This window comes from Malaclemys terrapin, chromosome 22 (genome assembly GCF_027887155.1).
Source record: "Malaclemys terrapin pileata isolate rMalTer1 chromosome 22, rMalTer1.hap1, whole genome shotgun sequence".
Classification (NCBI taxonomy): Eukaryota; Metazoa; Chordata; order Testudines; family Emydidae; genus Malaclemys; species Malaclemys terrapin.
In genome coordinates, this window is record NC_071526.1 from 8,599,792 (window position 1) to 8,625,223 (window position 25,432).

Sequence of the window (25,432 nt, forward strand, 5' to 3'; positions counted from 1 at the left end):
AGAACTATAGGTCAAGGGAAGAGAGAGGTTCTCAGCTGAGAACTGAAATGAGAGGGAAGGTCAATGGGGCAATGAGATCATCGAGGTTCTCCAGATGGCAGGAGCTGCCGAGATGAAGGCTATCTCACAAAAAGCAGTGAACGGGACACCAAAAGTAGTATCTGTCTGGCTATGGTACTTATCTGTCCCCTATTCCTGGAGCATCTGAGCGCTTCACCATCTTCAATGTATTTCTCCTCACACCTTCCCAGGAGGCAGAGGAGGGCTCTTATCCCTGTTGTACAGGTGGGGAAACTGAGGCACAGAAACGAAGTGACTTGCCCAAGGTCACACAGGAAATCTGTGGCAAAGTAAGGAATTGACTAGGACCTCCCACATCTAAGGTTAGTGTCCTCACCGCTGGGCGACCCTTCCTCTCCTGGGTTGAGGAGAATAGAGACAAGGGAGCAGATGTTGCTCTGTTATGCTAGCATAAACGCAGAGTCATGCCGCTGGCTTCCAGAGTTGGTCTGGGCGTATGCTGGTGTAGCTAGCAAAAGCATTTGGCACAAGGCCAATGAGATAAGCTGAGGTCAATCTATGGAGGGTTTCAAAGACCCGGGCATTTTAAGGGAGGATGGCCTTGTGGTTAAGGCGCTTTATCTGGATTAAGTCCCATCTCGGTTACAGTCTCCCTAGATGCGCTTGGGCCAGTTGCTTCGTCTCTCTGGGCCTCGGTGCCCAGGCTACAGAACAGGAATAATACTTTTTCTCGCACCCTTTCGTCTGGCTTCTTACCTGAGGAGGTTGTGAAGGCTAGGACTATAACAGGGTTTAAAAGAGAACTAGATAAATTCATGGTGGTTAAGTCCATTAATGGCTATTAGCCAGGATGGGTAAGGAATGGTGTCCCTAGCCTCTGTTTGTCAGAGGGTGGAGATGGATGGCAGGAGAGAGATCACTTGATCATTACCTGTTAGGTTCACTCCCTCTGGGACACCTGGCATTGGTCACTGTCGGTAGACAGGATACTGGGCTGGATGGACCTTTGGTCTGACCCAGTATGGCCGTTCTTATGTTCTCTGCGCAATTTGGGGTTGTCTCTCGCTACGTGTCTGTGCAGCGCCCAGCGCCATGGGGCTCCCAATCTCAGTCCGCACCCATGGGTGCTCCGGTGATAAAATAATGCATTCTTTTCTCGGTTGCACCAGTTCCGTTCTCCATGAAGCGGCAGGGGTGTCACTGGGGGGCACCGTTTGGCCAAGGGGGGGGGGCAGTTTAGAACCGGATTTTGGAAATGTTGCCCCTTTCCTATCACCCCTCCAATGCTGAGGCTGTTTCCGGGGGGGGGGGGAGGGGGTGTTTCCACGCTGATGTTTCAGGGCTCACGGCAGCTTCTGTTTGACCTAGGACGGAGCTCTGGATCTGCTGAAAGAACTCAACAGCTACACGATGACCATCGAGTTGCTGCAGGTGAGGGGGAGCGGGTGGGAGAGAGGGAGGCGCGTAACTCCAGCATGTAACGGGTTACTTGGATCTGAAGAAGGGGCAGGACACGGACGGGGGGGTGGGGGGGAGGTACCATGGAATTCAAGGTATGTTAAAAGCACTTGGTGTGGCGCTTTGCCCCCCTCTGGTTGTGGCTAGGCCTGCTACAGCCTGGGCTAAGGGAGCAGGGTTTTTGAGCTCCGGCAGTCCGGCGTCATTGAGAGGTCCCAGGTTCGATCCCCGTGGCTGACAACCCACCCAGAGGCGTCGGCGAGACGCGCAGGTTGGGCTGCCCGATGTCTAACAGGAGAGACGTTCAATCCGTTTGAACTCCAGCCGTTTCCTTGAGGAGGCTGTTACGTTGGGCCGGATGCGAGGGACCCGTCAGTTTATCAGAGCAGCTCCTAAACAACCGATCTTGATAGCGGTAGGGAGGATCCCACCATGTCACCTGTTCTTCTGGAAGAGCCTGCTGTCACGAACTCTCCTGATGGATTCCCTTGGCCCCCCACCAGAGGAGCAGGGGGAAGAGGAGCCATACCATTTTCTATTAATCTGTTATTGTATTTATTCATATTTATTATTTGTATTATTGTCACACCTAAGAAGCCCCGTCACGGACCAGAGTCTCACTATCCTAGGTGCTGTACAAACACGAAACAAAAAGATAGTCCCTGCCCCATCCAGCCAAGGTACTTACATAGCCCCCATTGCTGTAATAATTGAGCACCTCACCACCATCCCCTGGGGGAGTAGGGCAGTTCTATTATGCCCATTGTACAGATGGGGACACTGAGTCACAGAGTGGTTAAGTGATTTACCCAAGATCACACAGGGAGTCTGCAGCAGGCTAGTGCGTTAACCACTGGGCTACCTTTCCTCTCTGTTCTGCCTTCTGCTTTGATCTGCTTAATAATAAACAAACGTCCGTTCGTGCTCCCAGTCCACGAGAATTGGCGTAGCCGTCAATGCTGTCCGGAAGCAGTGCTCGGATGAAGAGGTGGTGGCCCTGGCGAAAGTCCTCATCAAGAACTGGAAACGGCTGCTAGGTGAGAGATTCGGAGGCTGCTTCAGCCTCACGAGGAAAATGCCAGCTGGCCCCGAAACCTCCTTGGGCCCTTTGATTCTACACAATCCTTAGGGCCCCTTTACTCCCCTGGGATACAAGCCGCTAACGGGCCTGGTTGTTGGTTTTAATTTGGCAAAAGGATCATTTGGTGGCTTATTGGTGAGAAGAGCTGGACAGAGCCGTGTGCAGAGTGGGCAGGTTATGTTTAAGCGACACTCCCGTACCTGGTCCTGACTTTCAGGACAGCTCTGTCCCGTGCACCCACTAATCACAATAATGCCTAGATCCTATATAACACTTTTCATCAGTAGATCCCAAAGCACTTCCCATCTTTAATGCATTCATCCTCACACTCCACCTGTGTGCTATTAGCGAGGGGAAGCTGAGGCACAGAGAGGCTACATGACTGTCCACGATCACACAGGAAGTCCACGCCAGAGCAGGAAATTGACCCCTGGGTCTCCCATGTCCGAAGACCACCGGCCCCTCCTCCTCACCGTGCGAACCCTCCATGCTGTTTCAAGTCGTAGGTCCACATGCGAGTTCAGCCAACTCAACCCTGACCCTCATCTCTCTTTGCGGGTCCAGTCCTGGTTCCCCATGCTCTGCATCTCAAGCCTGACCTGTTTGATATTCCAATCCTGGATCTCTACATAATCCCTGCCAGTGTAATCCTGACCAGAAACAAATGACCTCTTCTGTAGTTGAGTGGCCTGGACCCAGTGGTCATTTGGACCCAAGTCTCAAAAGATAACAGGCTAAAGCACTAATCTTCTGGGCCACCAAGTCCCCTGGTAGCAGAGGATTGGATTCTGTGGGCTGCATATGGGTCCGGAGTCTACTGTCATGCAGAACGATGTAAATCAGGAATGATGCCACTAAAGTCAGTGGAGCAATAAAGGTGGAAAATTGCTATAAGGGAGATCTGAACGTGGCCCTTTATACCACTGCTCTGAATGCCCAAGTGGGCCACTGATTGAATCTCCCCAAGCCAAGTGCTCGTGGTGGTTGTTTTTTTCTGGCCAGTATGACATTATTACCAGCTTGGTGAATAGAAGTGCCCTTCTCCCCCCCCCACTCGCATTTTCGTTTCAGTCAGTGTCTGAGTGACAACCCGATCTGTTCTCCTTAGAGTCCTCGGGGACCCCGAAGAGAGAGAAGGCCCTGGAAGGGCAAAAGGATAAAAAAGAAAAAAGTCTCGACTTTCCCAGCTGGCAGCCTGAAGGGGCGAATTCCCATCCAGTGAAACGCTGCAAAAGCCCAGTTGAGAAGCACAGGGAAAAGGACAAAGAAAGGTAGGAGCTGGCCCCTGGGGTTCTTAGACCGTCGGGTTTTGGTAAGCGGTAGCTGTGCCCTGGCGATAGGAAACCACAATAATACAGTAACTCCTCGCTTAACGGTGTAGTTCTGTTCCTGAAAAATGCGACTTTAAGTGAAACGATGTTAAGCGAATTCAATTTCCCCATAAGAATTAATGTGAATGGAGGGGGTTAGGTTCCAGGGACATTTTTTTCACCAGGCAAAAAACTATATATGATATAGATATACACACAGTATACGTTTTCAACAAACAATGTAATACCGTTCACAGCTGTGGTGATTGTGAAGCTTGAGGTGGTGAAGTTAGAGGGTGGGATATTTCCCAGGGAGCCTTGCTGCTAAATGAACTAGCACTCGGCTGAGCCCTCGAGGGTTAACACATTGTTGTTAATTAGCCTCTCACACAAGGCAGCATGAACACAAGGGGTGGGAGACAGCATAGCAGACAGAGACAGACACACACCTTGTGTGTTGGAGAGAGCGAGAGATGCACACTGCTCCTTTAAGTAAGCTGATCCACTCTTAAGAGCACTGTCTTTTTAAGTGGATCAGGAAGTTGAGACAGCAGCTGCTGCCCCAAGCTCTCTCTGTCTCTCTCCCGCCGTGTCCCGTCCCTGCTCTATATGGAGAAGGGGTAAGCGGGGTGCAGGAGCAGAGGGGAGAGGGACATCCTGACAGCCCCCCCTCTCTCCTTGCCCAGCAAGCAGGAGTGTCGGGGAGCAGCTCCAAGGCAGAGGGCAGGAGCAGCATATGGCAGTGGGGGGAGGGACAGCTGAACTGCCGGCAATTAATAGCCTGCTGTGCGGCTGCAGCACAGGGAACTTAGGGGAGCGGGGAGCTGATAGTGGGAGCTGCTAGGGGGGCTGCCGATCCACCCTGGTTCCAAGCCCCCACCAGCTAGCTGCAACGGGCTGCTCTTCCTGCAAGCAGTGGACAAAGCGGGCAGCTGCCAAACGACGGTTCGGAGGGAGCATTTCACAACTTTAAACGAGCATGTTCCCTAATTGATCAGCAACGTAACAGCGAAAACCGGGGTGACTTTAAGTGAGGAATTACTGTAATAAATCTGGCACTTAGCCAAGGCATGGGAGTAGTCACTGGTCAGACTGTTGAGGCAGAGAGAGGCAAAGGGCCGGATCCTCAAAGGTATTTAGGCGCCTAACTCCCACTGATCCTCTCTGGGCCTCAGTCCCCACCTATAAAACAGAGGAACCAGCACTGACCTGCCTCCCAGGGAAGGTGTGTAGAAAAATGCATTAGGATTGTGAGTGCTCCAGTACAACAGTGATAGATAGTAGTCCTGTGTCAGACTACATCTCCCATGATGCACCAGTCTCCCCTTTTAGAGAGGGCAGGTGGTGCATCATGGGAGTCCACTCAGCAGCCTAAGGCTCAGATCCTAAAAAGTATTGCAGCACTTAATGCCCACTGATTTCAGGGGAGTTCCTGGCTGCTGTGGTGCATCATGGGAGACGCAGTCTGGCCAGGTAGCCCAGCCCATGTCAATCAGAGCTTGGTGCCTCAATACCTTTGGGGAGGAGGGCATAAGTGACTGGCCCAAGGTCACCCAGGAAGTTTATGATAGTGTAAGGCATTGAACCCCCATCTCCCAAGTCGTGGGCTAGTACGCTAACCATTGGACCATCCTGCTTCTCCGCTCACCATGTGGCATCTACACGTCCATCCCTTTTCTCCAGCTAGGTGTAGCCTGCCTGCAGGTCATCCCTTTGGTCCCACTGAAGTCAGTGACAAAACTGAATGGAATTAGGATTTGTCCTCTAGCTTCTTAATGGCTCATCCCTTTATTCTTTAGGAGTTAGTAATTTGCTGCATCTTTTCCCCTTCTTTTAAAGGGACTTTCCCAATCATAAGGCAGTGGGCCCTCTTCCTGGCTCAAAGAAACATTCATCGGATCAGAAACAGGACAGGTAAACTCCCCGGCATCCTCCTTATTGCTTGGATCCGGGCGAGGGGAAGGCATGGCGGTGTGCGATTTTTTTTTTTTTTTTTCCCCAGCCTGAAGGGGGGGGAAACCTATGGCACTACCCGCCGTTGTGTATTTCATCTAGAGCCGCCCAATTCCAATTCAGGCCACTGCAGCCGTTTCTACCCCTGAACTTATCCATGGTGTAAAAATCCTCGTGAATACATGTGCCTTTCTCCAGCAAATCACAGTAGCACAAGCGGGAGAAGTGTGTGTTGCGGGAGGGGATGGGTGAGGGGCAGAAGTGCATGAAATCAGAGCTGGGATCTAGAGTTGGAGTTCATCGATGTGGCTGAACCAAAACCACCCACCTGAACAGCCCAGGATTTGGATGTGTTTGAAATCTAGGACCTTGACTCGTCTCTAGTTTGAATACAAGGGGGTTGGGTTTGGCCCATCGCCGCTGAAAAGGTTTTGTTTGCTCTTGGATTGGACGAAGGGCTTGTCTGCAGGGCGGCGAAGTTGTAAATCTACAGGGCTGTAGCCTGCTGCGCGGTGACTGGCTCCGTGGACTCGGCTGCAAAAAGTCCTGGAGTGCGCTTTGCCCAAGTGCTTTTCAAATGGGGCGCACCAGGGAGCATTTAGTGCTCGGTGGCCAGCTGGTGTTGTAGATTCACACCCCAGCCTGCCACACGTGGAGTCTCCGTGTAGACAAGCCCTTCGTTGAAAGATAGGGGAGCTTTCAGGGGAAGGAATGTGGAGAAGACTGAGAAATGAAGGGGGTCGCTCGCTTCGTTTTTCATTCCTTTCCTCTAGTCTAGTGTGTGGGGTCGGTTTCTAAGACAAAAAGAAGGGGGCGGGGCAGAAATCTGATGTGCTAAAAATAGAACTGTGCTGAAGAGCAGAAACCCCTCTCCCTGAACCCCCTTTCTCCCCAGGAAATCCAGCAAGTCCGGCTCTCACGCGGCAGCCCCAAAGAGTCACTCTGCAGACTCCAAGCCAGACAGGTACTTGCTTATGTACCCGCAGATCCTTTATTTGGGGAGCAGCAGTTACAGAGCAGGGGCAATGCGAATGAAGTCGCACAGGGCTTGAGGTGGACGGAAAAGACTCCTCTTGACTTCCAGGGTCTCAGATCAAACCTACAGCGAGTCCGTGGCAGAATTGGGAATAGAACCCAGGAGTCCTCCAGCAGCAGCGCTGAAATAACACTCTCCAGGCACAAAGCCTTTATACCCGTGTGAACGCATAACAATACCTGGCTCTGTTATCTAGCATCTTTCCTCAGTAGATCTCCAAGTGCTTTGCAAAGGAGGTCAGTATCACCATCTTAAAGATGGGGAAACTGAGGCACAGAGCAGTGCAGTGACTTGCCCGAGGTTACCCCGCTGGCCAATGGCGGGGCCAGGAGTAGAACCCAGGTCTTCTGAGTCCCAGTCCAGTGCGCTGGCCACTAGGCGGCGGTGCCTAGCAGGCAGGCTGCATCACTGTACTGTTATCAGTGCGGTTACCCAGACCCATTCGCCACGTGTGAGTGATACGGTTCAGCCGTTTCCCAAGGGTTTATAATCGGTGTTGGGCGTGTAGCAGGGCTGTTGAGACAGCTCCGAGCCGTGCCTCCCGTAAAGCACAGTGGGGCCGGATAATCGCGCTGCCCATGTTATGTCGAACGTGGCCTGGCCACTCGCCTCCAGAACCGCCGTGAGTTTAGGACAGGATTACAACAGGCTAAAGGCCTCTGCAGCAGCAACTGAGGCTGTCCGGTATTTCTAGACCCACAAAGATTCAGAGCCAGGCTCCGATGGATGCAAAACTCTGAGGGGCTTCCAGAACGGGGCCTGTGGTGTGGCCGGTTATAGAAACACAAGCTAGTTGGGAAGCTTGGAGCTGGCTCCCAATTCAGAATTCTGCCCAAGTCAGGGTCGGAGCCGGGGTTTGGGCTGGGTTCTGTACAGAGAGAGCAGCCAACTGCTGCGATCAGATCCCTGCTCCGGTGGGGGCTTCTCATTCTGTGCAATTGACCGTGATGCTTTTGTTGCTGGAAGGGTCTTCTAAGCTTAGGAGGGAAGAGGGCCGGGATTTGGCTCGTTAATTACGCGGGAGATGGTGGATTTCTCCATCCCCTGCAGTCCCAAGGTCGAGACTTTCTAAAAGCTTTGCTGTAGCTTGTGCGGAAATGACAGAGTGAGGTTCTCTGGCCTATGTAACGCAGGAGGTCTGACGAGGTCCCGTCTGGCCTTCAAATCTATGAATTTGGATGTTTTGAGTTATTCTTATGCTTTACACGTCTCAATACAATAATGATACCTTCAGAAACACAGGCATTCAGTCTGCCAGGCCCCCGCTCTAACCATCACACTGTACTCCCTCTCCAAGCTGGGAACAGAACCCAGGAGTCCTGACTTACAGGCATTTTGCTCTAACCACTAGGTGACACTAATGACTAGGGGGTCTGGCATAAGGGTTCCCTTTTATGCTTGAATTCTCCAGTTGCAAGAGGGGTGAATTGGGGGGGCATGATGAACCTGCTGGGTTTGCAGGAGGCTGACTGGGTCTGGGAGGAGTCCCCAGACATACCAGTATCTGTGGATAACCGGTGAACAGTTCCACTGGGGAAGAAGCGCCACTGCGACTGGCACATGGCCCTTGGCAGCTGGTCACCCCCACAGATGTCAGCAGAGAGGGCTTGGGGGCCCGGTGCCGGGATCTCAGTTGAGCTAATCTCTCTCCTCTCTGTGTGTTTTCCCTACGAAGGGAGACCAGCGACTGCAGGGCTCTTCCCGCCACCTCTAAAAAGTCGCACTCGGACGGCAAGAAAGAGAGGTAGGTGTTTTGTGGCTGGATTGTGGCACAATTTGCTTCTCTGTCTTTGGACGAGTGGTATGCCCAGCTCAAAACAAGGTATCTTCCATCTGCCACCACCTCCTCCACATGGCAGTGACCTGCTTTCTCCTTGTGCTTTCTTGCAAGCCCCGGACAGGATGCCCCATTCAGCAGTAAATGCCCTCTTTAAGGATTACCGGGCCCCGTGTGCCCCCTGGTTCTCTGGGTGTTTCCCTCCTGAACCCCTGTTCTCTGCACTTTATGACATGGCCCTTCCACCCCACTTCTCTTTCAGGAGAGATTCCGCAGACTCAAGATCTTCCACCGTCACCACTGCCTCTTCCTCTTCCTCCCCTCAGAAGAGACCATCGGTGGAAAGGTAAGGGGGAGGCTCATTCTTCCAGCCACCCCACTGATGGCTGGGATCTCACCCTGCTGAATCAGACAAAAGCAGGGCTGGAAGGGACCTCGAGAGGTCATCAAGTCCAGCATCCCTATGCAGAGGCAGGGCCAAGTAAACCTAGACCAGCCCTGATAGGGGTTTGTCTAACCTGTTCTTGAAAACCTCCAAGGACGGGGATTCCACAGCCTCCCCGGGAAGCCGGTTGCAAAGCTTAACTCCCCGTGCCGTTAGAAAGTTCTTCCTAGTATCCAAGCTAAATCTCCTTTGCTGCAGATTACGCCCCTTACTTCTTATCCTACCTCCAGTACTTCTTGTCCTCCGGGGGATCTACTGCAGGAGAAGGAAGGTGGGATTCTGAGGTCCTATGTAGGGGATGCGTGTCCCCTGTGCATTATGGAGCTCTGGGCGACGGCTGGTCACTCTGCCTTACCCGGGACGGCTCCAGAACTGGAGTGGGTAGGGTGAGTTAGAAGACATCTGGATGGAGGTTCCTTGTTAGAAGGCTCTTGGATACCATGTGGCTGGGCACCAGCCAGAAGTCTAGAAAGAACCGGAGGAGGCAGGGAAGCCGAGATGAAGGTCATGACTTGCTGATTCCCCCAGGGGGCTCCATCTGTCATGGCAGAGCGGAGCTCTCAGCCAGCAGGAGGCCGTACACATCACAGGCCTTGCAGAGTTGGGGCGTCCATGACCTGTACCCCTCTGTTTCAGCATTGTCTGAAACAGCCCTGGCCCTGGGCCTTATCCCCAGGGGTATGCCTCCACTGTGCAAATGGAAACACCTGCGGCTGGCCCATGTCAACTGGCTGGGGCTGCCGGGCTGTTTGGATTGCGGTGCAGACGTTTGGACTCTGGCTGGAGCCCGGGTGTTGGGACTATCTGGGGGGATGTCCCAGAGCCTGGGCTCTAAGCCAAGCCCAGACATTTATACTGCAATTGTATAGCCCCGCAGCCGAGCCTTGTCAGCTGACACGGGCCAGCCGCGGATGTTTATTTACAGTGCAGACCTGCCCCAAGAGACCCAACGCCCTCGCTGAGGGCTTGGAAGGCATCGCGTGCTGGCCGTAGAAGGCTGTCACCTCAGATCCCACAATGCACAGGGGCCTTTGCACACTGAGGGTCTGAGCCAACGCCAATGCAAGTCAGTGGAAAGACGCCTGCTGCGTTCGGAGGAGGTTGGAGCAGGCCGTTAGCGCTGAGCGTTTGATATCCCACCAGACGATCTCATCCCTGACCACCTCTGTCCTGGGTGCTTAGACCATGCCCATCACCGGGGTGTCCAAGCATGTTACAGATCTATTGCTGGGGTCCCCAGAAGAACCTCAACCCTTGCTCCTCCCCTCTCTCTGCTGGCATCACACACAATGTTGCCTCTCCCTGTTTCGATTCCAGGAGACCCTCTACAGGCTCCAACCCAGCAGCCTCTCCCCCCGGCTCTCGGAAGAACTCCAGTGATGGCAAAGAGGAAAGGTAGGGGAGGGTGGGAAAGCCTCGTGGAGATGACGCTGGAGGCCAGCCACTATCAGTGGCCCAATGCTTAGAGCAGTAGCCTGGGACTCAGGATAGCTAGGATCAAGTCCCTGTCTGCCACAGATTGCCCATGTGACCTTGGGCAAGTCACTTAGGCCTGGATCCTCCAAAATATTTGGGCATCTAACGCCTATTGAAACCAGTGGGAGGTCAGTACCTAAACACTTCGAAGGATCTGAGTCTTAATCTCTCTGTGCCTCAGTTCCCCATCTGTACAATGGGGATAAAAGCCCTGGGCGACCCGAGAAAGGTGTAGGGAGGACAAACATATTCCAGATTCTCAGCTTGTAAAGGAGTGGGGGTAAATACCCACGGTGGATGGACCTTTCTAAGGTCCATGAGCAGGAGAATGGTCAGAAGATGTCCCCAGGCCACTGTGGGATGGATGGAGTTTGCAGGGGGGTTAGTGGTATGGGGACGGCCCCATGGCAGCATGGGATGGAGGGGCCGTGGGGCTTGGAGGTCTGAAGACGCTCCCTCTGCCCGTATGGGGGAGAGCAGCACCTGGGGGCTACAGGCAGCCAGTGGGGGGGGGGGGGGGGAGGGTGAGTAGAGAGGCTCCTAGGGAGTGGAGGTAAGTGTCACACAGAGGGACCCCTTGCAGGTGAAGATGCTTCGGGTAGTGCTGGGAGCCCCTCCTCTGGTTAGGGCTAGCAAGGAAGGTGCCTTTTCTTGTGGCTTCCCGGGGTGACCGCCTGTCTTTCCTCTCCAGGCCCAACAGCGCCAGATCCAAACCCGAGACCCCCAAGACTCCCAGCAGCCCCTCGAGTCCCACGTTCGCACCGACCATCTGCTTCCTGGCCTCCTGCTACCTCACGGGAGACTCGGTCCGGGACAAGTGCGTCGAGATGATCTCGGCCGCCCTGAAAATGGATGGTGAGAGGGGGCTGGGAGTGGCCCGGGAGGAGAAGGGGCCGTCACCTGGGGAGGCTTACAGGGAGGACTGATTCTGAGGCGTCCCTTTCGCTGGGTGGGGTCAGAGCGGGAACAAGGGCTGGGATTGTGACCCGAGTAGGAGCCAGTCACTACTGGGTGCTTTGGCGGTTTTGATGATTGGTTTAGCTGCTCATTGCAAAAAACCCACTGGGCCAAATTTCTCCCGGGTGTAACCCAATCGGCTTCCACCAGGTCATGCCTTGCCATGTGCCTACTGCTGGTAGGACCGAAATTTAACCTCCTGGCTCCTCTCTTACATCTCTGTGCAAACTGCAAACGCTGTGTGGTTTGCTTTATGTGTTTAAAACAACCCAGCGGGTCAGCCCTTCTCAGAGCAACCCTACAATAACAACCCAGTGAGCGTGGCCTGGAGTGCATAAGCAACCCTACAATAACGCACCTGCATGGTACTTGTGAATAAGCCTATGATAATCATTTATCGTTCGCTGCTCACAAGCGACCCCGCATGAACAAACTGGGTATGGCCCAGGGGCGCGCAGGCAACCCTACAGTAATCAACAGAAGGGATACAAATCATTGTGAAGGAATTCGGTTTCAGTGTCAAGCTTGTTATGTCGATAATTAGTGATTTCTTTGAATTCTGCTTTGATTTCGGCACGTTCTCTGGGTTCGGAAGTGTGCTCACCCTCCTCTCTCTCGCTCTCCCCCGCTTTAGATGATTACAAACAGTTTGGAGTCAACTGTGACAAGATGGCCTCTGAAATCGAAGATCATATCCTTTGGCTGTCTGGGCTGCGGCTCGGTTCGCCTGCCTTGCTACTGGGGACCGAGCCGGAATCCAAGGGCAGCCCTGCTCCTCTGGGCCTGTTGGCGGGGCTGCAACCCACGGTCTCCCCCACTGCATTTAGCTAGATATAAATGAACAAAGCCGATGCCTGTCCCGGGCTCCGGAGCGCCGAACGCACCACTCACAAAACAATAAACCCCAGCATCATTTCGGCAGAGACGCAGCCGGCCAGACACCTCCGCAGGCACCTTCCCTCCCTTTCCTCGCGTACCTTCAGCCCTTTCCAACCGGGGAATCTTGCTGCGTGCCCAAAGTCAGGCTGTTTCAGACCAAGGTGGGGAGCAAGGTCCAGAGTCTTGGAGCCCCCGCAGGGCTGGCCTCTCCCTTTTATAAGGAGGGGAGCCAGCTCGGGAACCCCCGCTGATGGCAGCTGTGATTGCGTGACGCTCTAAGCAGGCACCGCGGCTAAAGTCGCCGGGTAGGTCTCCGCTGCACCCGGGAGGTGTGACTACAGCACCTGGAGCCTCACCCAAGGCTCGAGTAACAACAGGAGGGAAGCCGTGGCAGCCTGGATGGTGGCAGGAGCTACCCCTGCCCACCCAGTCCCCTGGGTACACACCCAGGCCACTACCCAGGCAGCTGGGGCTTCGCTGCTATTGTTATTCTACTAACTTTGTTGCAGGCTGGCTCGGGTCTGGGTACACGCGCTGCACTCACACCTCTGATTGCAGGGGGGCATGTAACACACAAGTGGGTTACTCCCGTGCCCCCAGAACTCTCACTGTGGTCAATGGAAGTTGTGGGTACTCAGTCCCTCCTAGAAGCTGCCCCCAGGGCGCTATCGGGCTGTGGATGCAACAGTTTGGCTGTGTTGGCGGCTTATCATATAAAGGCCCGTTGCAAGCCGACATGGAGGTAATCCCAAGAGCGCCTTCTGTCATGTATTCCCTGTCGCTGGTGGCGTGCGTGAGTTTCCAGTGTGTGCTGTCCCAGCTCTGCGCAGAGACCCACCACAGCAGACCTCCAGCGAACTGCCCACAAAGACCACAAGACTGGATTTGTGAGCGAAGGTTTATTGTCCATGAAGCCTGGTCCTAGCTCCCCGGGTCAATGTCTACAGCAGGGGTAGGCAACCTATGGCACTCGTGCTGAAGGCAGCAAGCGAGCTGATTTACTGGCACGCGAAACCTTAAATTAGAGTGAATAAATGAAGACTCAGTACACCACTTCTGAAAGGTTGCCGACCCCTGGCCTACAGTGATGCTAGCACATGTATGCCCAATGCAATGGACTCAGGGAATGCTGGGACTTTCCGTTCCCCTCTCGGCTGGCCAAAGACGCACCCTCTGTGACCCTACTTTTATACACCGATAGAAACAAGTTATGGAATGCCCCCTGACGTGGTTAGTTCCCACCCTTTGTCTTGTACACCTGGGTTCGATCAAAACATCTCTATCCATCACGCTATCATCCTAGCCTTATCTTTAAGAGGGGGTCAGGGTGAGCATGTATCATCTTTGCGGAGTGTGTTTGCACCATAAACCTGTATCGGGGTGGTCTGGTACCACCCTTCCGGAATGTGTTTGGGTGAGTGTCTGTGCCTGGCACTTCCTAGGAATGTGGGTGTTTTTGCAATGCCAGCCCTGTTCTTGCCAGGTTCTGTGAGCTTGCAAGCAGGCATGTTTTGTAACAGCGCCTGACTTCTGCTCACAGCCCGACTTTTGTTTCTAACTTTGCTTTGTATCAGCAAGGCTTGACCACGACTTGAGTTCAGGCCTCGTGTTTCAGGCTCTCTCTTTCTGCTACACAAAGTCGGTTGCAGAGCTGTTATTAGCCGGTCAGGCTTCTGTACTGTCTTAAGCTTCCTTCCCAGGGAGATCCACCATGTTCACTGTAACGTCCATTAAAACAGGGCTTCTCAACCTTTTTCTTTCTGAGGCCTCCCCAACATGATATAAAAACTCCACGGCCCACCTGTGCCACAGTAACCGGTTTTCTGCAGAGAAAAGCCAGGGCCGGTGTTAGAGGGTAGCAAGCCTGGGGTCCCATTCCACAGGGGCTCCCACAAAGCTACATTGCTCAGGCTTCTTCAACCCCATGTGGCAGGGATCAGGGACCTGGACTTCAGCTCCATGCGATGAGGCTTTGGCTTTCAGCCCTGGGCCCCAGCTAGTCTAACACTGGACCTGCTTGGTGGACGCCCTGAAACCTGCTCGCGGCCCCGCAGGGGGCCCCGGACCCCTGCTTGAGAACCGCTGCCTTAATGCACTCGAGCTCAGATGAGGTATGTTCTGCACATCGCCACCTCGTGGCTGAACGGTGCAATGCAGTTTAGCATTCCATTTCAGCGTCAGCAGGGTGAAGTGAAGTGGCTTGCCCTCTCCTGCACTTGCCGTGGAGGAGAGGTTGTACCTTACAGGGAAGCTACTGTGTAATAGACAAGAGATTAGTGAGAAGCGGGAGGACGGGATCCTGCTGGCAAAACCTTCTTGATTTCAACAGCAGCAGGGCCGGTCCCAAAATCACTGGTCTCCAATACAAACTCAAATCTCAGTTGAGGTTTAATGAAGGCGACTCTGGGTCCATTTCCTAGGGTGCCTGGGGTCCAGCTGGGGCTTGGCATCAAAGTTACAGGAATCTAAGGAGCTTTGCCTGAGTTCTAGGGGTTGTTTGAACCCAAACGTCCAAAGCAAAACCTAGGGAGGTAGAAACCCTGGAAGATGTTCCCATGAAACCCTAGAGCATGGCCTGGTTCTCTGGGTGTCCCAAAGCCCAGATGGGCCCCTCTAAGGGTATCCACTGATACCTGTACATTCATAACCCACCACTGCGGTGTCCTGTTACCCTTGGGTTCTTATTCCTTGACGGTGCCACATATCTTCCAAGAGCTGAAGAGCACGGACATGAAGTACCGCAACCGCGTGAGGAGCAGGATCAGTAACCTGAAGGACCCCAAGAACCCCAACCTGCGGAGGAACGTGCTGAATGGAGCCATCTCCCCCAGTCTCATTGCTAGGATGACGGCAGAGGTGAGTAACGGGGTGGGAGGTGTGACGGGAGGGGAATGCCCGGTGACTGACTCAGAGAAGAATTGGGTCCGTGAGAGATCGTTTCCGTCTGCGCTATCGCTGATGGGAATCGGGCAGAGCTTACCAGTGGGGGAGGATGCTGCTGAGATAGGAGGCGGCAGGCCCGGGGGCACTGGGAGTGCTGTAGGCTAGTAGTAAAAGCAGGGAGGCCAGCGCAGTACACGTCACAGGTAGCATTGCTGAGTCTGGCGGAGGCAGCCTGCCAGAAGTGGTGAGAGGGAGTTGCCCACGTCGCTCAGCGGCATCCCCCTGCAGATCGAGGACAGTTGCGGCGGGGGCGGAGGGAGGGGGGAGATGAGCAGCACCCTCTCCCTTCTGGAGCTCAGGCTGGAAATCCCACGTTCGGTGGAAACAAGGCCGATTGTCATTGTACACGCTGCGACATCCAAGTGTAGTTTGCTTTCTCTGCCCAGGAGTGTCACAAGGCGGAATAGTGGGGGTTGGGGCTGCAAGGCAGGGTTCAGGGGCATTGGCAGAGTTGTGGGGGGAGCCCAGGGCTGGAATAGCAGGGGGGCTGCAGGTCAGAGTTGTGCGGCATCAACAGAGCTCAGGACTGGACTAGCAAGGAGGCCGGAGGACAGGATTGAGGAGCGTCAGCAGAGCGGGGCGTGAGGCACCCCAAGCTGGAATAGCAGCACGTGGCTGCAGCTTGGGTTGGAGGCACGTGCGCAGAGTGGTGGGGAAGCTTGCAGGATTGGGACGGCCGCGGGAGTGCGTTGGGAAGGGGACGTGGGGACCCAGGACTGGGATAGCAGGGAACGTCACGTGTCAGGAGTGAGAGGTCTCGGCCCAGCCAAGGCTCTCGGGCTCGCACTTACACAGGCCCTCAGCGAGGTCGTGCGGCTGGTGGATTGTAAGAAGATTCCCGTCTGATTTCAGATGCCAAGATGGTGGTTGTGTGTGTGTGCGCGCGCGGGCACGGGGAGTGGGAACCTGGGAGTAAGAAAATGATGGGAGTAGAAATACCTGTTGGCCTCTGTAGCTCTGACCTGGGTGCTGCGACCCATTGCAGGAGATGGCGAGCGACGAACTGAAGGAGCTGAGGAACGCCATGACCCTAGAAGCCATCCGGGAGCATCAGATGGCAAAGACCGGGGGCACCACCACGGACCTCTTCCAGTGCGGCAAGTGCAAGAAGAAGAATTGCACTTACAACCAGGTGGGCACCTTGGGCAGGGGGCCTCCAGCCCAGAGCGATGGCTTTGAGTGGCCGTCTCCAGGGTCAGTGCAGAGAACTTGGCTAGCCCACTCTGACTTGCAGCAAGTTCAGAAGATGCCAAGGGCCATCAATATGCAGCCATAGCTAAGGGCTCTTAGCCACCTGGAAATACAGTGGGGTCCTGCTTACCTGAACCCCCATTGACAGACCTCCCTGTCTAATGGTCTCCAAGCTGGTCTCCTTCCCCATCGACTTTCTGGCCTTCGAGTCTTGCTTGTCTGATAGTCCAGAGAAATTTGGGACCTTCCAACCAGGATTCTACTTTACGGTGCCGAGTCATGTCCCTGCACCCTTAGGAGGCTTAGCCCAGAGATCAGCAGAAGACCATTGCCCCTCATGTCACTCAACCCCTGGACTGCATCTGTTTCCTTGCGGGGAGGTGGCTCCTGGAGGTTCAGCTCGCTTTGCCGTACCGCCTCAAAGTGCAAGTCCTTATCCAGGCCTCTTGCGCCTGCAAGCCTGGGCTGGAATTTAGGGGAGGATTCCACTTTTCTGTGGGATTTCCACTACTTCCTGCATCTGCTTGGGGCCGAGACGCAGGGAGGAGCAGAGGTAGCATGTGCAGCACGATCAGAAATAACAGGGAGGGAGAAGATGATGAAAGGAACTTTTCAGATATGGGAACTGGTTTGTGGTTTGGTGGGGGATTGAGTTTTGGGGACGGTCTGGGGCGGTTCTCATTGCGTCTGCAAGGATTCCCTCCCCCTCTATTCCCAATGCCCATTTCCTCAGAGGACTGAGAAGGACTCAGCGCAGACCCTTTCATGCTCCCTGTTGAGTGTGCGTGGCTGGTTTTCTCCGTAGGTCCAGACGCGTAGCGCCGATGAACCCATGACAACGTTCGTGCTGTGTAACGAGTGCGGGAACCGCTGGAAGGTCTGTACTCATGGCTCTGCCTCGCGGGGGAGACAGAGCAATTGCTCTAGAGCATAGTGTCCGTTTCACCCACGCCCACCACGGTGTTCTAGAATGTACATCTCCGCCCTATGAGTTATATGTTCTAGACCACAGCGCCCATTTCTCTGGTGCCGTGCTCTAGAACGTTGTCTCCACATCTCCCTGTGTAGCGTGTGCTCTAAAACACAGCACCCATTTCTCTGTTTCTGTGCTCTAGAATGCCACATCCACTTCTCCTTTTCATGCATCATGTGCTCTAGAACAGTGGTTCTCAACCAGGGGTCCGGGGCCCACTGGTGGGGCTGTGAACGGGTTTCAGGGGAGCCACCAAACCGGGCCAATGTTAGACTCGCTGGGGCCCAGGGCAGAAAGCCAAAGCCTCGCCATGCGAGGCTGAAACCCAGGGCCCTGAACCCCACCACCCAAGGCTGAAGGCAAAGCCTGAGCAACTTAGCTTTGTGGGGCCCCTTGTGGTGTGGGGCCCTTGGCAGTAGCCTTGTCTGCTGCTCCCTAACGCAGGCCCTGGCTTTTATATGCAGAAAAAAGTTGTTGTGGCCCAGGTGGGCCATGGAGCTTTTATAACCTGTTGGAGGGGGCCTCTGAAAGAAAAAGGTGGAGAACCCCTGTTCTAGAACACAGCACCAACACAGGCCGGTGCCTTGTGTACTCTAGAACCCAATGCCTGTTTTTCATCCCCCTCCAACCTAAAATACACCAACAAGTGTCCTCCTGGCTTTCTAAATCGCTCGCTCTCTCTGCACCCTCCGTCAACGTAAGCCCACTCCTGAACCCACCCTGGTCTCTTCAGTGGCATCGTTGCTAGAACCTTAGATAGCCCCAGCAGGAGAGGAGTCACTAACTTGTTTCCTCCTGTGTTGACTTGCTTGTCTTCCAGTTCTGCTGAGGCCGCTCCGGTTTGCACCCGGGCCACCCGCGGAGACGATGCAGCCTGACGGCAAAGGAGAAGCTCTGACCATCCAAATTTGAAACTGAGGGGTGGGAGGGGGGAGGGGAAGGGAAGAGAACTAACCTGTTGAGAGAGGAGCTGAAAGTCCCTCCCTATTGGCTCCCGCAAATGTAATGAGGGTTCACTCGGTGGCTAGAGGGAGGGATTGTTTGGCGTTAGGGGTACCCGAGCCTCAAGCCCAGAAGGTGCGATACCAGGGTGGCAGCCACTAGGAGACTCCTCTGTTCTGATGTATATATTGTGACTGGAGTGATCATTGGAACCCCTGAGCGGAAGGACCTGCTAGGTCGTTCTAGTCCATCTCCCTGGAGGAAGCAATGGGTGCTTGGAGCCTGACAGAGCCCCGGGGAAATCTGCCCTGCCAGAGGTTTTGGGGTGTTGTTCTTTGAGCTCCCATGAAGTAACCTAGCAGCAGCCGAGGTGCCCAGCCCAGTCGCACGTGCTCATCCCTTTCATTGGCCGGGTTAAGCGGACCCCGGTTTGTTTTCATGAGCGTCAGTCCAGATGGATCTCCCTGTTACGCGCGGGGGCGTGGCTAAGACAATGAGGCTTTCCGAATCCCAGGCAGCGTTCGCTTTCGGAGCCAGAGGCTTCCTGCCATCCCCTGCCCGGGGTACTCCACAGGCTGGTGTGTCTCAAATAGTCATTCTCGGAGGGAAGACGCCCAACTACCCCCCTCTGCCCACTCCGATCTGGAAGGCCCGCTCAGCACTGCTCTCCGGGGCTGCGTCAGCCTCAGTCCTCGCACAGGCCACCGAAAGCCCATTGCACTCTGCCCGTGACAGCACCCTGGAGATGCTCCGCTCCGGGGATGGAGCAGGTGCTGTCCTGCTGGCTGAGACCCGGGTCCCCGGGCTGCGACAGGGGCATGCTTGGCTTCTGTCGTTTGTTTCTCATGGGCGTATTTGTAATGCTGCACGTACAGGGCCCGGCCGCTGGGAGGCTGGTCTCCTAACAGATGGAGTTTCAGCTCCGGGATGGGGGAAGTACCATGAGAAGAGACCAGATCTCCCCTCGTTTCAGCCCCATTATAAAGGGCTGTTGGGGGCAACAAGCGACACCCATGCAGGCCAAGGCCACGTTGTTTGGGCTCCCCTAGACCCTTAGGCAGAGCCTTATAGGCTGCTCTCTGGCTCCCCTGGGCAGTTTTCCATATAGGATCCACTAGGTATGTACACCCTGTATAGTTCGCACCCAGCTCCCCTTGTCTTCACCAGGCTCTCGGGCTGCTCTGCGGTGTGTGGATGAGGAGAATTGTAATGGGGTTGAAGGTGGCTGGGAATCCGGGTGCAGTTGTATGGCAAAGGAAGCAGCAGGAGCCTTTTCCCAAAATCAGGGCAGATACTTCTCTTTACGTGTGGGTATTTTCCCTGAATGTGGTCACAACACAAAACTTCCCTTGCAAAAACAGCTAACGGAGGGAGACGGGTTGCCTTTAACCCCTCCTCCACTGGCATTTCGGTGGTGGAGTCCTGGAGGATTACTCCTCCGTCCAGCCAGTGAGGGATTTCCTGCCCTTCAGTGGGAAGTCCATTGAATGACAGTGAGGTCCTGTTTTAAAACCAGTGACGCTCCTTTCCTGCCCGAGAAGATGGGAGCTGAAGCTGCACAGGGCTTTAGCTGCACTGGTTTGTGGGTGTCTCTCTTTCCCATTGGTGACTTGTTTTCTGCGAACTGGATATTACAAAGACTTGACCCCAATTCCCTGCTACACTTGGTCCTGGAACCTGATTTTAACCCATATCACGACCCCCCCCCCAAAAGTTCAGTTACTCTTCGTTGTCAATAATTGTGCCCTTTCTTGGCGACTGCCTGTGTGTATCCTGATTCCAGGTGGGACTGGCCATGGAAAATTCCATGCGCGGGAGGCTGTTCTTAACGGTACGCCTGACCCGACTGGAGCAGGGATCGCATGGGGGAAGCTGTTATTCAGCGCCACCTCCTAGCTTCAGCACCAAACTTTTGGGGGATTAACCACTCTGAACTGGGGAGACTTTTGAGCGTCACCTAGCGAGAGTGGAAAGCACGGGGGCCCATGCTTACAGGCTGAAGGAGCAGTTAGAATGGGGTAGAGGAACGGCAGGATGGAGAAGAGAAAGCGCGGGGCGGGGAGGGGGGTTGGGGATGGGACAGAGGGTCAGAGCTCCTGCCACCTCAATTCTGCTCTATGAGCCACTTCAGGCTCGGTGCAGGCAGGTTGGGTGCCTGCCTGCTCTCATCAGTCTATCTCCATCAGTCAGGGCCCCATGGTGCTAGTCCCCTGCCATATGCAGCGTGTGGATCAGCCAGCTTCGTTTGCTCTCTAGGATAGAACGTGTCCCCGCTCCCCCCCAAAAAGGGGTGAAAGGGAGAGAAAATCTGCAGCTAGAGCAATAAAGGTGTAAAAAGCGTGGCTGGGTATCCTTGCTTTCTAACGCCAGCATGCTGGGGACTTAGCTGTTCTTATTGTAATATACCTCTCTCTAGTGCCTTTCTGCCCAAATGCCTTCACCAACTCTAGATAGCCTGCTACAGACAGGCAGCCAGCTCTGGGGTGGAGGGTAGCAGCCAAGTGCACACAGCATTGGGAGTAGGGGTCATTTAGGCCAAGGTCTTCAGAGCAAAGTCTACTCCACTGTGCAGCAAAGTGTCCTGGGATCTTGACTGTTCACGCCAAGCAAACAGGTCCTAGGGTTGCCATTTTTGTAAGTGTCTGGGGGTGCCTCGCTTGATGGTGTCTGCTATGGGGCACCCATATTTTCAGAGGTGGGTGCCGGGTGCTTTCTGAAGGGTTCTCAAGCTGAGCACCCCAAAAATGGAGGCATCTGAAACCACAAGCCATTTGTGCCTTCATCTCTGTACTTAGGGGATAGAGCACTGGACTGGGGCTAATGGGTCCTGCGTGCTATTCCTGGCTTTGCCACTGGCCTGCTGGGTCACCTTGGGAAGGCACATCCTTGCTCCGTGCCTCAGTTTCCCTGCTGGCAAAACAGGGATCATGCTACTGACCTATTTTTGTAAAGTGCTTTGAGATCTACTGATGGGAAGAGCTGGGTATTACTAGTGTTAAGGTCTCATCTGGCAGAGACATTATGTAGCCCAGCAGGACCCCAGGGACACCACTGGAATTATGCTGATATAAGTGAAAGGGGAATGCTGGACCAAAGGTGTCAATGAACGGAGGCAGCATGGTCCTATGGCTAGGGCACCAGCGCGGGAGTTAGGAAACCTGGGTTCTAGTCCTGGCTCTGCTCTGCAACCTTGAGCAAGTCACTTCTCTGCTCTGTGCCTCGGTTTCCCCCCATCTTCCAAAGCAAGGCTAATGGTTCTGTTCTTCCTCTGTCAAGCACTTGGAGCTCTATGGATGAAAGTGAGAGATCGTTATTAATGGCACCTGTTTCCTGAGGGAAAAAGATAGATTTGCTGACTCATTTGATATATAAGCAGCTTTCTTTATGTATAGATTTATTTATAAATATATCTATATACACAGATTGTGGAGACAGTCACTGTCCTGTCCGCTAACAAGGACTTGGACATGTAGAAGTTGCAGTCTCTTAGAATGAGGTAGATAGGACTGGCCACAAATCATAAAACACAAGAGATACCTTGGGTGATCTTGTAGAGCCAATGAGAGGAGCTGTTAAAATAGCCAACATTTTCAGGCAGGATTTTTTGGAGGGGGCAGCTTCATTTTGGGGCACCTAATGCAAGATGCCTCTGAGACGCTTTTCTGGGTGCATGTGACTCCCATTAGATTTCTGGGGGCTCGCTGCCTCTGAAAGTCATGCCCAAGGTGGCTAAAAGCGGACACCCAAAACAAGTAGCCACCTTTGCATATGTGGTCCTAAAAACTAGCAAGTGGCTAGTAATGTCTGGTATGTACCAGCCAAATCATTGCCCAGTAATTTTTTTTAATTAATCCCCGGTGGATTTTTTTATTTTTTATTTTTTTGCATTCACTGGACAAAATATATGTTTGCAGCTCCAACTGTTAAATAGAATAATGTTAGTCTCTTCTCTAGTGACCATCTAGAGCTGGGCCTGTGAGCTACTTGGCCAGATTTTAAATGTGCTGGCTAGCTGGGACCTGCTCCAGTACTAAGTGACTAGCTGAGCTGTGTTGACTCAGCTCAGAGAAGTGGGAAAAATGCTTACAAAACTCTTAGAAATTCTGAAATACAATTAATTTTGGGTGGAGAATTTTTCTCGTCCCTAAAACAAAAACACAGAGCTTCAAGCTCTAGAAGATTCACGATCCTAAAAGCCCCCACAGTTCTAGAAGGCTCCACAGTCTAGAACCCATCACAGATCAGATGTGATCTTTGTTCTAGAAGCCCAGACTCATGTACAAGGCATGTGGTAGAACTCCTAGATCAGACACAAGCCACACTGTAGATCCCACTCCAGCTTGTGACCATCCACATTCTAGGACCATGGTCCAGGCCACACATACCACCTGTGCTCTAGAACCACACCAGCTCAGATACCATCCAAGTTCTAGGACAAGCAATGCTCTGAAAGGCTCTGAATTCTAGGACCCCGGGCTCTCCCATCTCTACAGGCCATAGTGAAATCCTCCCCAAACCCAGCATGAGTTACATCTTGTTTGGTTCAGACAGACTAGAATAAGTTCTAGATCAGCATCGCTATCAAAACACCAGTGGCTTCACCCACGGAGAGAGAGAGAACTGAGGCTCTGTCCGGTCTACCCCGGTGCCTTGACGAGCTGGCATGAAGCTGAAGGAGCTGGCCGTATCCTGAAATGTGCGTGCGTGCGTGCAAGGGGCTTTGCTATGTGTCACAAGTCAGGGCGGACAGTCTCTGCTCCAGCGACTTGTACAGGGGTGAGCTCAGGAACCTGGGGTAGGAGTCTCGGTGCATGAGGGCATAGACTTGTGCCTGGGCCTCGTTGAATATGTGCGCGCTGGGCCTCGCCAGGGAACTGTTGATTGACTCGCGCACGGTCGCATCGATGCTGACCTGCAGAGGGCGATGAACAACGTTCTTGACGCAAGGGGCCAGGACTCCTCACGCAGCGGCGCTGCTGGGATGCCCTGGCTTTCCAGGCCCCCGCCAAGAGCCCTTTGGAGAGACCCCAGCCTGTCTCGGGCACTGGCGCAGATGGTTCCAACGTGCCCAGCAGCTAGTTGCGAGGCTGGGAGACCATGACAGTTAACTCAAGGACCTGCCCATTCCAAATAAAGTAGGGGCTAACTCTACAGCCAGGAGCAACTGCTGCAGGGAAGCGCAGCTGGCTGATGTCAGAGGACCACTTGCTGTGGGGATGGTCCCATTGCTGGGGCGTCAGGTGCGTGGCTGCAAGGAGACACCCCATGCTGCCCTCCCCCAATATTCAAGGCAGTTCCCTGCATTTAGGGCCTTGATTCCCTGGCTGTTGCATTACGTTGCGAGGTGACCACAACGGGAGGGCATCAGCTTGGAGCGATGTCCCCTGAGCTGCCTCCCAGCAGGGCTGTGGCAGACCTACCTCCTTTGGGGACAGGATGGAGATGTAATCCAGGTAGATCTTCTTGGCTTTCTCGCAGACCTGCTCCTGGCTCTGCTCCCTCTTGAGCTCCTCGCAGGCCAGCCAGAAGGCCATGTTCTCGTCGCTGTGCTCTGTCCGCAGGAACTCTACGAAGACGCTCCGGCCAGCCGGGCTCGCCAGCACGCAATCAAATGAGCGCTTCCAGGAGGACGCTTCTTCCAGCGTGAGCCTAGGAGATGAGGAGAGAGCGAGAGAGAGACGTGACCTCTAGACAGAGTCCTGGCAATTGAACTACACGTTCCCTTTTCAGCACCCTACCCCTCCATCCCCCGGCCACCATCCATCCCTGACTTATCTCTGTCTGAGCAGAACCTGCCCCAACTCCCTGTCTGAGCCACCTGCTCAGATGCCTATCCCAACTCCTGGGCTGACCATGTGGTACTCCCTGGCCCTGCTGCCCCAGATCATCTCCAACTCTTTCCCGTGGCAGAGCCAGAACTAAGGAGGTGCACGGGACAGTGCTTCTGGGAGATCAACTTGACCTCAACCTTTGGACTCGATCTGAATGTTCCCCACATCCCACATGTTCTGACCCAGGGGCTCGGCTCAGCCCCAACCCCGGTGACTTTAATTTTTTAAAAAGAGCCATTTATTGTTCTTCCTTGTGCTGCAGCTTTTGGCCATCCCGTCTTCCTGTGTGGTGCATTTTGGGTGGCGCTCAGACACACCTTTCCTCGATGGGTGGGGGGATCTCCAGCTGGGAGACGCTGGATGTCTTGTCCCTGAACCCATCTCTTCGTCTCCTTCTTTCCGTCCGACTCCTGAAACAGATGGACATAGAATTTGTGGTGAAGAGCGGCGGGGGCATTTTATCTGTGTGAACAAGGAGGATCCAAGCCCTAACCATGGTTCCCAAGTGGACCACGAGCCATGCAGATTTCTATGGGTTGGAGTAACAAAACAGTGAGAATCACTCTGTTGATAAGGGAAGTGGCCTGGCTTGGGGGTGGAGTCCTGGACGGGAGTGGGGAGGCGCAGGAAACCTGGGTTCTACTCTTGTCTCTGCTAGGTCACCTTGGGCAGGTCACTTCCCTTCTCTGTGCCTCAGTTTCCCCATCTGTTAAATGGGGTAATGATATTGATTCCCTTGGTAAAGCACTTGCAGATCTGAGGAAAAACACTGTATAAGAGATAGGTATTATTGCAATTTGGGAGCTCCATCAGAGCCAGCTCCATCTATTTTCTGTATCCCTCCTTTCCCTGCTGTGTCTGCTCAGCCATACTGAGGAAAAGCCCCATTTCATAGAATCATAGAATATCAGGGTCGGAAGGGACCTCAGGAGGTCATCTAGTCAGGGCCAGCTCTGGCTTTTTTGCCGCCCCAGGCAAAAAAGCCTCCTGCCACCCCGCCACCCCCCCCAAGCGCGGCAGGGGAGGGCACCGAGCTTGGCCGCGGGCTGCTCTCCCCGACCGGCCGGAGCACCGGGGGGAGGGCGCCGAGCCCGCCGCGGCTCCTCTGGTGGACGGAGCCCCGGGAGGAGGGCGGAGAGCCCGGCCAGGGCTCCGCTCT

The 25,432-nt window shown here is 54.1% G+C and overlaps 2 protein-coding genes across 2 annotated transcripts in view; one reads left to right on the top strand and one right to left on the bottom strand.

Annotated features, from left to right (window-relative positions):
- TCEA3 (transcription elongation factor A3) overlaps positions 1-20,782 on the top strand; it is a 29,914-nt gene extending 9,132 nt beyond the window's left edge. The window contains exons 2-15 of the mRNA XM_054011804.1: positions 1,390-1,452; positions 2,411-2,516; positions 3,669-3,831; positions 5,710-5,784; positions 6,719-6,787; positions 8,535-8,603; positions 8,899-8,982; positions 10,399-10,476; positions 11,249-11,412; positions 12,149-12,204; positions 15,094-15,249; positions 16,322-16,468; positions 17,333-17,404; positions 18,321-20,782. Coding sequence (XP_053867779.1) covers positions 1,390-1,452; positions 2,411-2,516; positions 3,669-3,831; positions 5,710-5,784; positions 6,719-6,787; positions 8,535-8,603; positions 8,899-8,982; positions 10,399-10,476; positions 11,249-11,412; positions 12,149-12,204; positions 15,094-15,249; positions 16,322-16,468; positions 17,333-17,404; positions 18,321-18,329 — 1,311 coding nt within the window. The 3' untranslated portion in view covers positions 18,330-20,782. The remainder of the gene's footprint in view (positions 1-1,389; positions 1,453-2,410; positions 2,517-3,668; positions 3,832-5,709; positions 5,785-6,718; positions 6,788-8,534; positions 8,604-8,898; positions 8,983-10,398; positions 10,477-11,248; positions 11,413-12,148; positions 12,205-15,093; positions 15,250-16,321; positions 16,469-17,332; positions 17,405-18,320) is intronic.
- A 1,116-nt stretch (positions 20,783-21,898) lies between these two features.
- Positions 21,899-24,769, bottom strand: LOC128827914 (regulator of G-protein signaling 19-like). Its single transcript, XM_054012131.1, has 3 exons — positions 24,591-24,769; positions 23,863-24,091; positions 21,899-23,354 (listed from the first exon to the last, which is right to left on the bottom strand). The coding sequence occupies exons 1-3, from the start codon at positions 24,767-24,769 to the stop codon at positions 23,166-23,168; spliced, it is 597 nt and encodes a 198-aa protein (XP_053868106.1). The 3' UTR covers positions 21,899-23,165.
- Between the last annotated feature and the right edge of the window lie 663 nt (positions 24,770-25,432).

Excerpts from the sequence above, each read along its gene's own strand:
- LOC128827914 (XM_054012131.1), bottom strand. The coding sequence starts at position 24,769 with ATGGTTAGGGCTTGGATCCTCCTTGTTCACACAGATAAAATGCCCCCG. Across the intron at positions 24,092-24,590 it reads CCCCCACCCATCGAGGAAAG|GCTCACGCTGGAAGAAGCGT; the intron begins GTGTGTCTGAGC and ends CTCATCTCCTAG. Across the intron at positions 23,355-23,862 it reads CCATCCTGTCCCCAAAGGAG|GTCAGCATCGATGCGACCGT; the intron begins GTAGGTCTGCCA and ends CGCCCTCTGCAG.